Raw genomic sequence first — 12,956 nt, 5'->3', positions numbered from 1 at the left:
CAAAACTCCTCCACAGCAGTGTCATTGTCAATTACCTGCACACGCACAAATCTAGTTGCTGCTGCCAAGGATGGCACAATCAGGGGACAATTACTTTTTCACCCAAGGCCAAATTTAGTTGGGTATTTTGTTTTCCTTCAGTATATGATGCTTAGTGCTTTGGAAACATCATTTTGTATTTTCATAGCTGGCTACACAACAATTTGTCCAAGATTTTGCAGGGTTATGTGGCTGTACCTATTTAAACAGGAGTTTCTTTGCAGGTAATATTAAGAAGTGTTGTGTTGTGTCCATTAAATCTTTATATTGTATTTCCAGAATGACATGCTGCTTCCCATCTCATCAGTGATTATGGTCAATAAGTGATAAAGATTTCTGATGACCTTACAAAAGTTTTTCTATGGATTTTGGTGGAATTTTCCCATATTTGAAATTCAGTTATTTTGCCTGAACAACCTGTGCGGTGTGACATTAATAGTTAACAAAACAACATTACACATGGTGGACAAAAGCAAAAGTGCCTGACCTGAAAATCCAGACAAATGCATCGGCTCTTGTTTGCAATGTTTGTACCGTCTGTCAGGATGTATTCTCTTGAATATTTTCTAGGCAACCAAAGTAATACTAAAATTGTATTTAAATATGTAGTTTGATGTTGGATTCTTGTAAATGTGCCTATTGCTATATTAGCTGCCACTTTTAGTATACACATGAGAGAGGGCTATGGTAGCATCTGAATCTACTCGGGTGTAGCAGCAGACCAACATTCCAGATGACAGCAGCGGATCTGGTCAGTCAGTAGCAGTGGTGGATTTGCTACAAGAGCTATTTATTGATTCTGTGGCAAATATTCGACTAAAACGCAGTCATGTAAAAAGAATAACACCGATATATTTCATGTGCATCAGTTTGTTTCCATGGAGACTCGACACAGTCAGGTGGACAAGCATTGTTGAAAGGGGAACAGGAATCCATTCCATCCTCAGGACAAGATAAGAGTTAGTTATATTATTTCATCCTGTATTTTGTATTTTGATTGTTTATGTTCCTCTGAAAGTGTTTAGATACCAGAATCAAGATCAACACAACAGCAGATTTTCGTCCAAAGAACTCCTGAAGCAAAACAGATCGCGGCCACTTTTTGAGATTTTGAAAAAGTCTGCCTAAAACTATAGTTTCTGCCTAAAGAAATAAGGAACTACGCAATACAAGAACCTTTTATGCATATTGATTCATTCATTTATACTTTTATATCTTATAAGTTAGGGTAAGGATTTTGAATATATTTTGACTATCAGTCAATACCTGGAAGTTAACTTCAACTCAAGATTGATTGAACGGTAACACTTTATTTGAAGGGGGGTGAATAAGACATGACACTTTCATAAACATGACATAACACCTGTCATGAACACGAATAAGCCTTCATGAATATTTATGACTGTTGTCATAAAGTGTCATTCGGTAAATTATGACACTTTTAATACAAAGCTGACATTATTCTAAATGTCTTTGTTATGACAACTTGACATTAACCAAGAAATCATTACTGATTAAACTTTACCTTTAATAACATAAAGTTACCTAATTTTTAAAGTGCAATCAGTAATACTTTTATAACAAATTTATATCAGTAATGATGAGCCGAGTGGGGAAGTTATGAGGGAGAGGTCAATTGTGTCGCAATTGTTTTTTTGTTAATCTAATGGGCGGCTGGAGATGGAAACACCATTAAATGCTTGTGTTAAATTCTATTAATAAAAATATTTTTTCCTTTTATTTGAACAGAATATTTTCGAGGAATATCTCACTGTTGTTCAGTTAGAAATTAATTTCACCTGTGTTATATGTTCTGGTTTTAGGTTGCTTGTAGAGGGTCTAGTCAACATCCCGTCTCCCCCTTTGAGATAAACAAAATAAAGACCAAACATCGTGGTGTGTCCTAATCTGCTTTGTGATCCCCTTTTTTTCGTCTCCTGTCTTCTCTCTTTTCACCATTCTGTCAGTTTGAGTCCTCCCATTTAGCATCCTGCGAGTCCCGTTAAATGATTAGTAAGCCCACAAGTGAATATATGCAAAGCCTCTTCCACTCCATCAGTGGCTTAGTGAGGAGAGAGCTTAAACACACCTTGCTAAATCCCTGTCACACACATTCCTGTAAAAGTGCTCTGTAAAGTGAGCTAATATGGCAAGTACAGCATTTTTAGCCGTCCAACCACCAAACTCTGAGGTGATGTTGGGATTCTTGTCTGAAACAGTTGAAACTTTAGATTTTTTCTTTTGTCCAAGAACACATTCCCATCCTTCCAGGTGACTGGATCAGATAATATTATTTCTGAAGGTTCAGCTAATCAAAGTCTCCTATTGAGTTTCAAATCCTCTTTGCTGGTGGGGTTTCCGGAGTCAGATTAGGACTAGACAAAATGTGACCGAGCAGTCATCCCAGCACCAAGACCGCTCTGTAAGACACATATGGGTACAGATATGGGTCTTTCACTTGCGGTGCCTGTGTGTATGTATCAGTGTACAAGCTGCAAAGAAGCCCCGGTGTGAGCATCAGCAGACACGGGGATAAGAAACTAAAGCTGTGATACATGCTGCTCTGTGTTATGGGCAGAGAAAGTGTCAAGAACCTCAGTGTGTTTCAGCTGCAGCGCAAAACCTTTGTTCTTGGTGTTTAACTTCCACTGCCTGTGTGTGTGTGTGTGTGTGTGTGCGTGCGCTCTCAATCCGGAGTAAAGCGCATAGTGAGAGCAAACTTTGTGTCGACGTCTTTGCATGAAATACTGAACATGCTTCTGCTTTGACTAAGAAGGTCTGCAATCTAATCTAGTCAGTGTAGCCAAATCACTGTGGCGTCTCTGTTTGCACTGCTGCACTATAGCTCCTCTGTGTATTGCAAACACAGACAGCTGCAACGTTTTTGGCAGAGCACACATAGATTTCTATTGCTGACCCCTAAGGCTGCTTCTTAGAATGCAGTGCACCTCCCCCACTAACAACCACGATCACTTTAGTTTTTTTTTTTTTCTTTTCCGTCTTATTATACTTATTTGCACTTGTTCAATGTATTAAACATTGGACGGAAATGCTTAGAGCAAATTAATTAACTACATGCAAACTCGCACTTACTAAAATCAGTCAAAAACAAATATGGATTTACAGAAAAAAAAATCCTACATTTTGGGTCAACGTGAGTGCATGTAAATGTGCAGATTTACATGAACAGATTTATTTTTTTAATTCGACCATGATATTAACAGCTATTTGCACAATAAATAATTGTTCCAAGAAAGTTATACCAGACTATATTATATAAATGAAGTCTAAACTTAGAAATGTGCACTGGAAAAGTTACAGCACTCCTGTAAATTAGGCTGAGTTACGATCCGTTTAAGAATTAGCTTTTAAAGTGAACAAAATGTCCGTCCGTCTGTCCGTCCATCTAAGCTCATTTGGGATTAGGCACGTTCAAGAAATCCAGACCTCCAACTCTTCATCTTTTATTGCGAGATTTCAAATATGTATAGCCCCTCTAGCAAGTTCTGGTTCCGCCTCGGGGGTCTCATCCCAAACGGGCGTGCACGAAAAGCCAATTATTGTGAAGTCAAAGGAAAATCATACATTTTCTTCTTTTTTTTTTTTTCTTTTTTTGTGAATAAGAATATGAATCGTGTGGTTCATGTGTTTATTGAACCTCCATGAATCAATACGTTTAAATCTTCCTTCATTGGATTTAGGTCTGGACTTCAACTTGGCCATCCCATCATGCACAGAGCCTGTAATGGATTTTTGTTTTTCCATCTATTAATTTGATGGATCTTTCCATTAAGTCTGACCCTTTCATCTTTTAATCGGAAATGTACAACATAAAACTGCCACCACTTTGTCTGGTGAGTTCAGGGTGATGTGCAGTTTGTTTTTCTGCTATGTAGATCCTTGTAGGCCAAAAAGTTCACTTTTGATCTCTTCTGACCAGAGCACATTCCTCCATTTTTGCAGTATCTCTCATATAGTTTGTGGCAAATTTAAAATCAGACTGTTTATGGTTAACTGTCTCCTTGTTGGTCATCCACTAGGCCATGTGTCGCGTACAGAATTAGTAGATGTTTTGAGAAGAAATGAATGTGGTTGAGGAGTACGAGTACCCCGGCGTTACCAACAGACTGAAACAGATGCAACAGTGAAGCTGGAGAGGTTGCCAGTCTACCTTTGAGCAACATAGAATTACGCAACCATGCACATACACGCACTCATACCTAAGGGAAATTCAGTGAGACAGATTAATGTAACGGTCACATTTTTTGTGTACCTAAGGATAATCTATGCATGCATAGGGATTACATGCAAAGTCCATGCAGAAAGACCCTAGACTGGGATTTGAACCTTCTTGACGCATGGCAACATTGCCACCAACTGTGTCACTGTGCAGCCCATATGTTGCCTTATTTGATCAAATCCTATTAAAAAACAATTAACTTTTGTGCCTGACATAATGGGGAAAATTCAAGTAGTGTAAAACCTTTTGTAAAGCACTTTATAACAACTTTGATGGCTTATTCATTTATCTTGAAAGTATAAAGTACATAATGGGAAGACCAGGGCACTACTTGATCCTAATTCATTACATGACTTCAGAAAGTGAGAGTTTTGTCTTGTTAAGTGTTTTGGACCTTAATTACATGAGTTAAGAGTTGCTGATTCAGGTGTGCTGTAAAGAAATTCACTGCCGATGTAATAATCACTACCATGCATTGTTCTCTGATCCTCGTTCTATTTGCCTACAAAGTAATAATAAGAGACATCCCACCAAGAGAAATTCTGCCTTGTTAGTTGAATGGCAGCATTGATGTAACAGACCAGATACCTGCTGAGGAGATGGCCAGACTGAAAGCATAGAGGCTTTTCTCTCATTGATTTGTGTTGTACATCTGCTTTGTTCTGCTCATGAGGGTCAGGATGAGAGGCGTGCTGCATACCCTCGACAGGTTGCCAGTCCATTATCAAGCCAGCACAGAGAAACACAAGACTAACGACCATGTCCATTCATGCTTGTGCACACTGTCCGTGTAGGATCCGCCACTAATTTAACATTTCTGTTGTTCTGGACCAGAGTACCTGGAGAAAACCCACACATGCTCAAAGAGAACATGCAAACTCAAGATTCAAACCCAACACCTGAGGCATCAGGAAGGCTCCTCACAATGCGATTTGGTGTAGTCTAGCAGTTGGCACAGTTTTATCAACCTTCACCTCATGTGATTCAAAAGAGGAAAAAAAATGATGTTACATAGTAGTGTTAGTCACTTAGACAATCTGTTCTTTTTGTTTTTGGACAAAATGAAGAGGAGCCCCTGATAACAGTATGCTTGAAATGCTTTGACTTCTCATTAGCACACTGTATTGGCTGGAGCAATGATGCCTGTCATATTTCATAGTGGATCATTTCATTTGTTTCCTCCAACCTAGACTATTATGCAGACCGTAGCTATCTGCTACCATCATGGACAGCTTTTATCCTCTTCAAATGGAACATGCCCGGCTTTCAATGCACAAAAAGTTATCTATTTTGGCTGCTTATTCTGTTCTTGGTGTTATTTGCTCACATTGTCATCTAATGTACATACAGTTCTTTGCCATTGCATTCATATTGCTTACATTTTTGCATGTTACAATCACAGATCCTTTTGTGTTTTTTTGCAATTTTTATGTGATAGATGGACACGGAAAGGGACATTTCTTTGTCCATGTTTACTTGCAAAGAAAAATGTGTGGTTGCAATATGTAGTGAGCTCCTAAGGCAATTTTCTTCTTTGCTGAAGACCAAAAAGCATACTCACAGCTGATTCCGCCACTCCCTCTTTTACAATTTATATGGTGGGTTCAGTGTGATATGCTCTGTTTTTTTGGGGTTTTTTTCTGCCACATATTTTGATTTCATCTGACCATTTTATCATCTTCAATACGTTTGCTGATCCACTTACATGTCGTGGAAAATTAGAAACAGACATTTTAATTTTTAATGGCTTTTTTTTTTCATAATTCGTTTTTTTCTTGCCGTTCTTCCTAGAACGGCGACAGCAACTGTCAGTAGCTCCTCCTACCCGAGTTGTCAATCTTTGTAGCTCCTACAGAGTTAGTAGCAATAATTTTCTGATAATTTATTTTACCAACATTCCCTGACAAACGTTAAAGATGTTGAAAAAATTACTGTATTTACACTGAGATGGATAAAATAACACCTGAATTCAGTCACTTGCCACTGAAAACAGACACCAAAATGCCTGCTTTTAATATAATAAAATACCAAAGAAAGTTCAAGGGGTCTAAGTTAATATGTCAAATATTAGCATATATGCAAGTTTATTGTACAAAGCGAACGAACAAATTTCATTGCAAACATTTCTTTTATTTTTTTAATGCACTAAATTTGTCAACTTGCGTGCGTGTGTGTGTGTATGCTCTTTAGTGTTGGTGTTGTTGTCCCAGGCTAATTGAGCAATTCGATTGTGGGAGCAGTAGTGTTTAAGGTCATGGAGCAGCGTGCTCCCATGGCTCTGTCAGAAAGATGCTGCTTTCATAATTACTCTGCTTTTATCTGTAGCGCAGCTAAAATGACTTCTAGACAAATGCACACAGAAAGCACAAACAAGCTCGAATACTGAAGAGTGAAATATTTAGATATTGCAAACTAACGCCCACGTTCAGCTGCATGCGTGAACAATTGCTTGCACACTAACACTTCCCCAACAATTTAAAGTCCTTTAATTTTATAGATGAGGCGTTTTTGAAACCTCTTTCATGAACAATTGAATTCAGTCATGCATGATGAGAATGCCTGTTGGGTCTTTCTGTCTGCACATATTCGTGTGTAGGCGACTGTATTTTATCAGACCGAGCAGCTTTTATCGCCGAACAACAATTTTAGATTAGATGTGATTGCTTGGTTCACATAACACATGCAACACTTTCATTTCTCAGCTACTTGAATGCTGATCCAAAACCAGTGGCCCAGTGTGGGTATTTGCACAGGCACGCATATGTCACTTTCAGTATCTGTGTGTGCGTGCGCGCACATGCACGCTTGCATGTTTGTGTGCATGTGCTTGCATGCCTGACTGCACATGTAACTTGAACAAACGCCAACACTGGTGGCCCTGTCTGTTTGTTTCACGCAGACGTTCTGTGAATGTGTGCCCAGCTCCTCTCAACTCAAACATCGCTGGTCAGACTCAGAAACCGCCAGGGAGACTCCGGCCAAGGTAAGGCCCAGTCTCCACGTCCCACATAGTTCTGGTTGGAAAGCTACATATATTTATTATGGACATGAATATTGAACACAGTTCGGGCTTAGAATCATGTATCTCTTTAATTGTGGCATGATTGCACACGAAATGGCTTCAACATGCTTGCACAGGTTTGAACTTACCACAATTTATAAATATATGTGCGTGTGTGTATGTGTGATTTAATTTGGATGCCCGTTTTGAAACCTACACATTGACTATAGTTTTTGTAGCCATTGATGATATCAGTTCAGTTTGGACTAAACAAATCAAGTTTCTGAAATTACTCTTTGTTAAAAAATGGCAGACTATGCTTAAAAGCCTAGTCTATACCAGCAAACTGAAACAAAATTGGATTAGATCATTAATTTAAGTTAATTATGGCTATCGATTGATGACAATTGTGTGATTAAAGGTACTATTCAACATTTAAAAATATACCTCTACAATTATTCAAATCCATCATTTCGGCTGAGTTATAGTTGAACATTTATTCTGGACGCATATGTTGGTGCAGTATTCTCCAAAAATGAAAACTCATACAGGGATTTTTATCAATACTCGTACAGATGAACCTGCTCTGCAAGAATAACTTTTAAATCAGCCGTTTTAATAACACAACATACATAACATACAAAAGGTGTATGATTTGCAGGGGTGAGGACGGCACAATTGGCACACACACCTTTTTGTCCACTTCAGTGTCTTGGTTGACTATAAAACTAGCTTTAAAGGCTCATGGTATTGTGACATTCTTGCCCTTGGTGAGCGACTTTTAGTGACTGTTTTTATTAAGGATCTTACGGAACATAAGCTATTATGTTCTGTAAGTTCTCAAAGAAAACCAAACATGAATTTAAAAAAAATAAGCATACCCTTTGAGAAGCTGGAATGAGAAAATGTTTGATATATCTTTAAAGGGAAAGATTAAGGTAGAAAAAAAAAACATCAAGTAAACTTGTTCTCAACCCTGCAATGTTGTGTTTATGCTTGCATTCAAATGGATAAAATGCAGCATGATGTGGAATGAATCCCTTCATTGTTCCATGTATTCTTTTTTTATTGTTGGCGTATATTCCTCCCCTTTCCTTCCAGTAAAAAAGGAGGCACTCAATGAAAAGTGACTGGCTCAGGTGCAGGGGAGATTAGCTATCACTGACAATTGGTTCTCATCACAATCCGCTTCCTGGCTGCATGCCGGCAGTGTGAAGGATTATTTCATATTACACTTTACATTTTGTCAGTGAGCAGCGGCGGTGACGTGACCTCAGGTTGAGTACTCAGATACATACAGGCATTAGATGGATAAGGCCCTGCAGATTTCCTGAACTCTGTGATGGGATGGGAGGAAGAAAAGGGGATTTGATTATATGAGAGATTTGGTGACAAGTGTGTGTTGAATGCAAATGTAAAAGTGTATATTAAAATGCAGGCACATGAAAACTGGAGGAAAAACTCCCTTTTACGAGTTTAATGTTTGAATATGTTTAACTTCCTTCACAGTTTGAAGGAAATCTCCACATTTTTCTGAGTGGTTTGTTTTTTGGTTTTGTGTATTTGGGCAAAATTTTGTGTCTTGCCAAAGTTTTCACACCTAGAATCTTTTCCCAGTTTTCCCAGTTACATCATTGTATAATCAACCTTATTTAATGCAATTCGCAGTCTGCTTAAATGTGACCAGTTGTTGTCACTGCTGAAAAAAGTAAGGATGTGAAATTCATTATTTAGCTACTTGCTACTTTATCGTATCACCATCTTTTTCTAATGTATTTATTTTTTTCTAATATGTGTTAGAATATGCTGACTGAATGTAAATTAAATTATTAGCTGTATTGGTCACAAAAACAATTCATGCTGCCAGTTTCACTTAATGTTTCGAGCATTCTCCATGCAGAGGTGAGTGAAGTATGTGGATGGCCTGAGTTATTACTGAGTCATTCCTACTGTAGTTGAGTCAGAGTTGTATTGTTTCTGTATTACTGGTGGACATGTTTGATATACATAAGTGTGTGAGAACTGTGATGCTGCCATTTTTAACATGCCAAATAAACCAAAGCCAGCAATCTGATATATATTGTGATTGAATAGGTTTTTTTCACATTGTCAAATCTTAAGTGACGGTGATGTTATTTTTCTGTCAAATGATGTCTTCCTATGCCATTGATGTTTAAAGGACAAGTGCACAATGACGTGACAGAGATAATATAGACAGCTTGTATTATGTTCCTTTCAGTTCACAATTATACTGAAATTACATAAAATCCAGATAAAAGAAAATAATTCAGTTTGTGGCTAAAACATAAAAACAAATGGGTCAAAACTTCTTTAAGGTACACTAGAAAAACTAACTGGTAAAAGCTTCTTTTGTGCCACTTTAAAGTCTTTTATCTAACAAAGGTCTGCCAGTTCTCATGTGTGACGGGATGAGTCATTTCCATAGAGATTAATTTTCTCTGATTCTCCTTTTTCAAGAACTGTCCATCAGAATCCCCCAGCTATCCCCACAAATCCCTCTGAGACCAGAGGAAATCTGAAAGTCAACTACTAATTACAGACTGGCCTAATGCAGCAGGAGACATTTTTAAAAAGTAACAAAGAAAAATCTGTGTTAAGAGCTTTTCTGTATCACAGTCTCTGTCATTACTGAGCAGCTCTGAAGAAGAGTTTAGACACCATGTATTCTGTGGGGACATGAAGCTTCCTGCTGCTGCATGTTATTTTTCCATTGACCATCAAACTGATAAGGCAGCAGAAAAATTGTGTGCTTCTTGCGCTTTTCCATTTCGTTGTTTGACTTCATGTCAATCTGCGTTCGCAAAAAAAAACACAATAGTCAATCTCTTCAAACTCTTGCATCATGTCACTTTTACGCTCAGACCAGTTTCCAACCATTTCATTTGTTACAATTTTGGATATCATGTAAATTTACTATGAATGAATAATTAATGAGCTTAGTTTCTTTTCAAAGATTTTTCACCCATAAAAGTCATCCCTGAAGTCATATTTGAAAGCTTCCTATTATGCGTTTTAATTACATTTTACTGATGTGTGACCTCCAGCAGCATTGCAGCACCCTGACATAATCCATCTCGGTAAATACCTCATAAAATAACCAAAGTATTTTCAAGCAGGGTTCCTCTGCAAAGAGAGAATGTGAGATGAAGTTGGAGTCAGAGACTCAGTATTGGGTGGATGCCTGGGTCAACAAAACACTGGGTTTGAAGACATGGGTGCACTGTTTGGGCTAATTAGGAGTGTGTGGTGCAGCGTGTGAACGAAGATGCAGTGTAGCACAGAAGATGGGGAAAAAGAGAGAGGAGGAGATAACAGAGAAAAGTTGCTTAGTGTAAAAATAAGGCTATGTTTTAGCTGAAAGCAAAAGCACTGAAAATGCAGGGTGATAAACTAAATGGGAACTGACATGGAAAAAAAAAGAGGTGAAATAAGGAGGACAAAAAGTGACAACGCAACTGAAAAGGAGACGAAGTAAACTTGGAGCCGATACAAAAATGGTGCCATTTCATCGACTTCAAAGGTCAAAGGGTGAAGTCTTGGATTCACATCTTGCTAGAAGTGTAAAAAAAAGATTTCTGGCAGAAAATATTGCAATTAAAATGATATATTTTGGAGCCACTTCCACAATGTGGGGGTCGGATGGACTACCTACCGAGCTCACCACAAATTCTAAATTAAGGCATAAGACATAAGATTTTTTTTTATTTGTCATTATGTTTCTCGACCAGAACAAAATTGCAGTGGTACTCTCAGTGATAAATTCGATTCACTGTGGGAAAAAAAAAAAAATGCTGTATAAATAATAAGGCATTGTTGAGCAGTAGCTCTCATGATTCAATATTCTAAAAATGGAGATGTCAGCAATGCAAGCCTCTTACTGTTAGGACACCTAAGACGTTTATCTTTTTTCATGTTAGCAGTCGGTATACTGGTAATGAATATTCAGTGATGGGTTCCACTAATGTCTTGGCCTGCTGGCAACAGAGCTCTGGGAAACTGTTTTAATGTTATATTGCTGTCGTTCTGCAGACTGCGCATAATGTATACCGTGGCTATGCTGATACACGTACAAATATTTAAAATCTCGGAGCTGCTACGGGTTTAAAATGCATGCTGAGATTTCTTCATGGTGTCGCGGTTCACATGTAAAGTGAGATCTGGGAACCAAAGGGTGCTATGTTCAACTAATTCCCGCTGTCTGATGATTTGTTGGGGTTTGAAAAAGCACTGGTTTATTTTTTTCTGTTTCTTTTTGTTCAGTGTGTGTGTCTGCTGACTGGTTCTGATACAAGTGTTTGGCAGGGAGTACATGTTCTGATTGTGCTCGTACATAAAACACCAGACATTTAAATTGAGTGGGCAACACAGGTGCATCGACGCAGTGCAGGGTTTGTTTTATTTGCATGTACTGAATATCATTAGTCAAGAGTAACATAACTTTCAGAAAGATGAAATATGATTTACCATTCTGGTTAGAAATTTACATACCATGAACGAGCATGAGTTTTCTAGTATAATTCAACTTTTAATGACATGTTTCAAATGTTCTACATTCAGGCTGAAAATATTTTTCACCAATCTGTGATATTTTAAACAAGATTTATGTGCATAAGTTTATTGGATTTTTTTTTCTTGTTCAGATCCAAAGCTGTGTATACAGGCTGGGATTATATACATACATGTCCACCAATATTTAGATAATAAATGCTTCTTAGCAAGTTCCAGGAAAAAATAATTTTTTAGCAATTCACAAGAATCTGGTTCATTGGAAAATGGTGGTGTAGCTATCTATGGAGGGATGTGGAGTCTGTGAAAAGCCACTTGTAACTTATGTTTTTGCCTCAGATCTGATGTCTATCCAGTCCGATGTCGATGAGTTTGTCGTGGATTAGATGCGCCAGGAAAAGACAAAACAAACATAAAAATACACCAAGGTGCCCACAAGCCGACGCGTCTGTACTCACCGCCATAACCGATGACTTTTTGGTTTGACTGTAATGCTTTGGTAAAGTTTTTGGTAAACCCAAAGGAAATGTTGCCACATGAAGAGTAAAGAATGCATTTTTTCTACATTAATTTGAGCTTTTATGGTTATTAAATGGGAAAGATCTAAAGAACAAAAATGCCAATACTGGTGTCTATCAAAGAAGAATAAATACTTTTTGCCTCCACCATGATGTCTTGCAACTTTTGTTTTTATGGATTTAGACTTTTGTGGAAAAAGTATGTTTGGGTCATTTAATCTGCTACTCTTCAGCTTTTTGTTTATTTTGCAAAGTGGGCTAGAATCCACATTCTTGCACTTTCCTCTCATCCTTTCAACTCTACAGTCTTGTTTTTCCTTTTTTTCCCCATAGTGTTCTCGTATTTAGTTTCTTGCTTTTGGCAATGAAATCTTGCCTGTGCCACTGGCTGTAAAACTAGCATGATCTAGTGTAAACTCCTTTGGGCTTTAAAATAGGACACGGCTGTTTTTTATTCAAGTCTGCGTCTCAAGTCATGTCTGCAACCATAGCTGTTTTAACAGTGGTCTTAAAAAATACATTTTCTGAAATGCAATAATTTATTTTTATTTTTTTTTTTTTTTGAGAACTGAAGGGTCGTATAACTTAGCAGATTTTTCTAAAGATTTCTGTTTAATTTTTCTGAATGTCT

At 37.7% G+C, this 12,956-nt stretch overlaps 1 protein-coding gene across 2 annotated transcripts in view; it reads left to right on the top strand.

The window, feature by feature from the left end:
• Positions 1-12,956, top strand: part of fibcd1b (fibrinogen C domain containing 1b) — a 162,337-nt gene that overhangs the window by 36,412 nt on the left and 112,969 nt on the right. The window contains exon 2 of one of the 2 annotated variants that reach the window (XM_016669901.1): positions 7,179-7,262. The exons of the other annotated variant lie outside the window; for it this stretch is intronic. Within the exon in view, the coding sequence (XP_016525387.1) occupies positions 7,179-7,262 (84 nt within the window). The remainder of the gene's footprint in view (positions 1-7,178; positions 7,263-12,956) is intronic. 2 annotated transcript variants of the gene reach the window in all.

The sequence above is a fragment of the Poecilia formosa genome, unplaced genomic scaffold, assembly GCF_000485575.1.
Source record: "Poecilia formosa unplaced genomic scaffold, Poecilia_formosa-5.1.2 Scaffold28, whole genome shotgun sequence".
In the NCBI taxonomy this organism is placed as follows: domain Eukaryota; kingdom Metazoa; phylum Chordata; class Actinopteri; order Cyprinodontiformes; family Poeciliidae; genus Poecilia; species Poecilia formosa.
The sequence above is the reverse complement of the archived record's forward strand: the minus strand, read 5'-3'. Positions and strand labels throughout refer to the sequence as shown.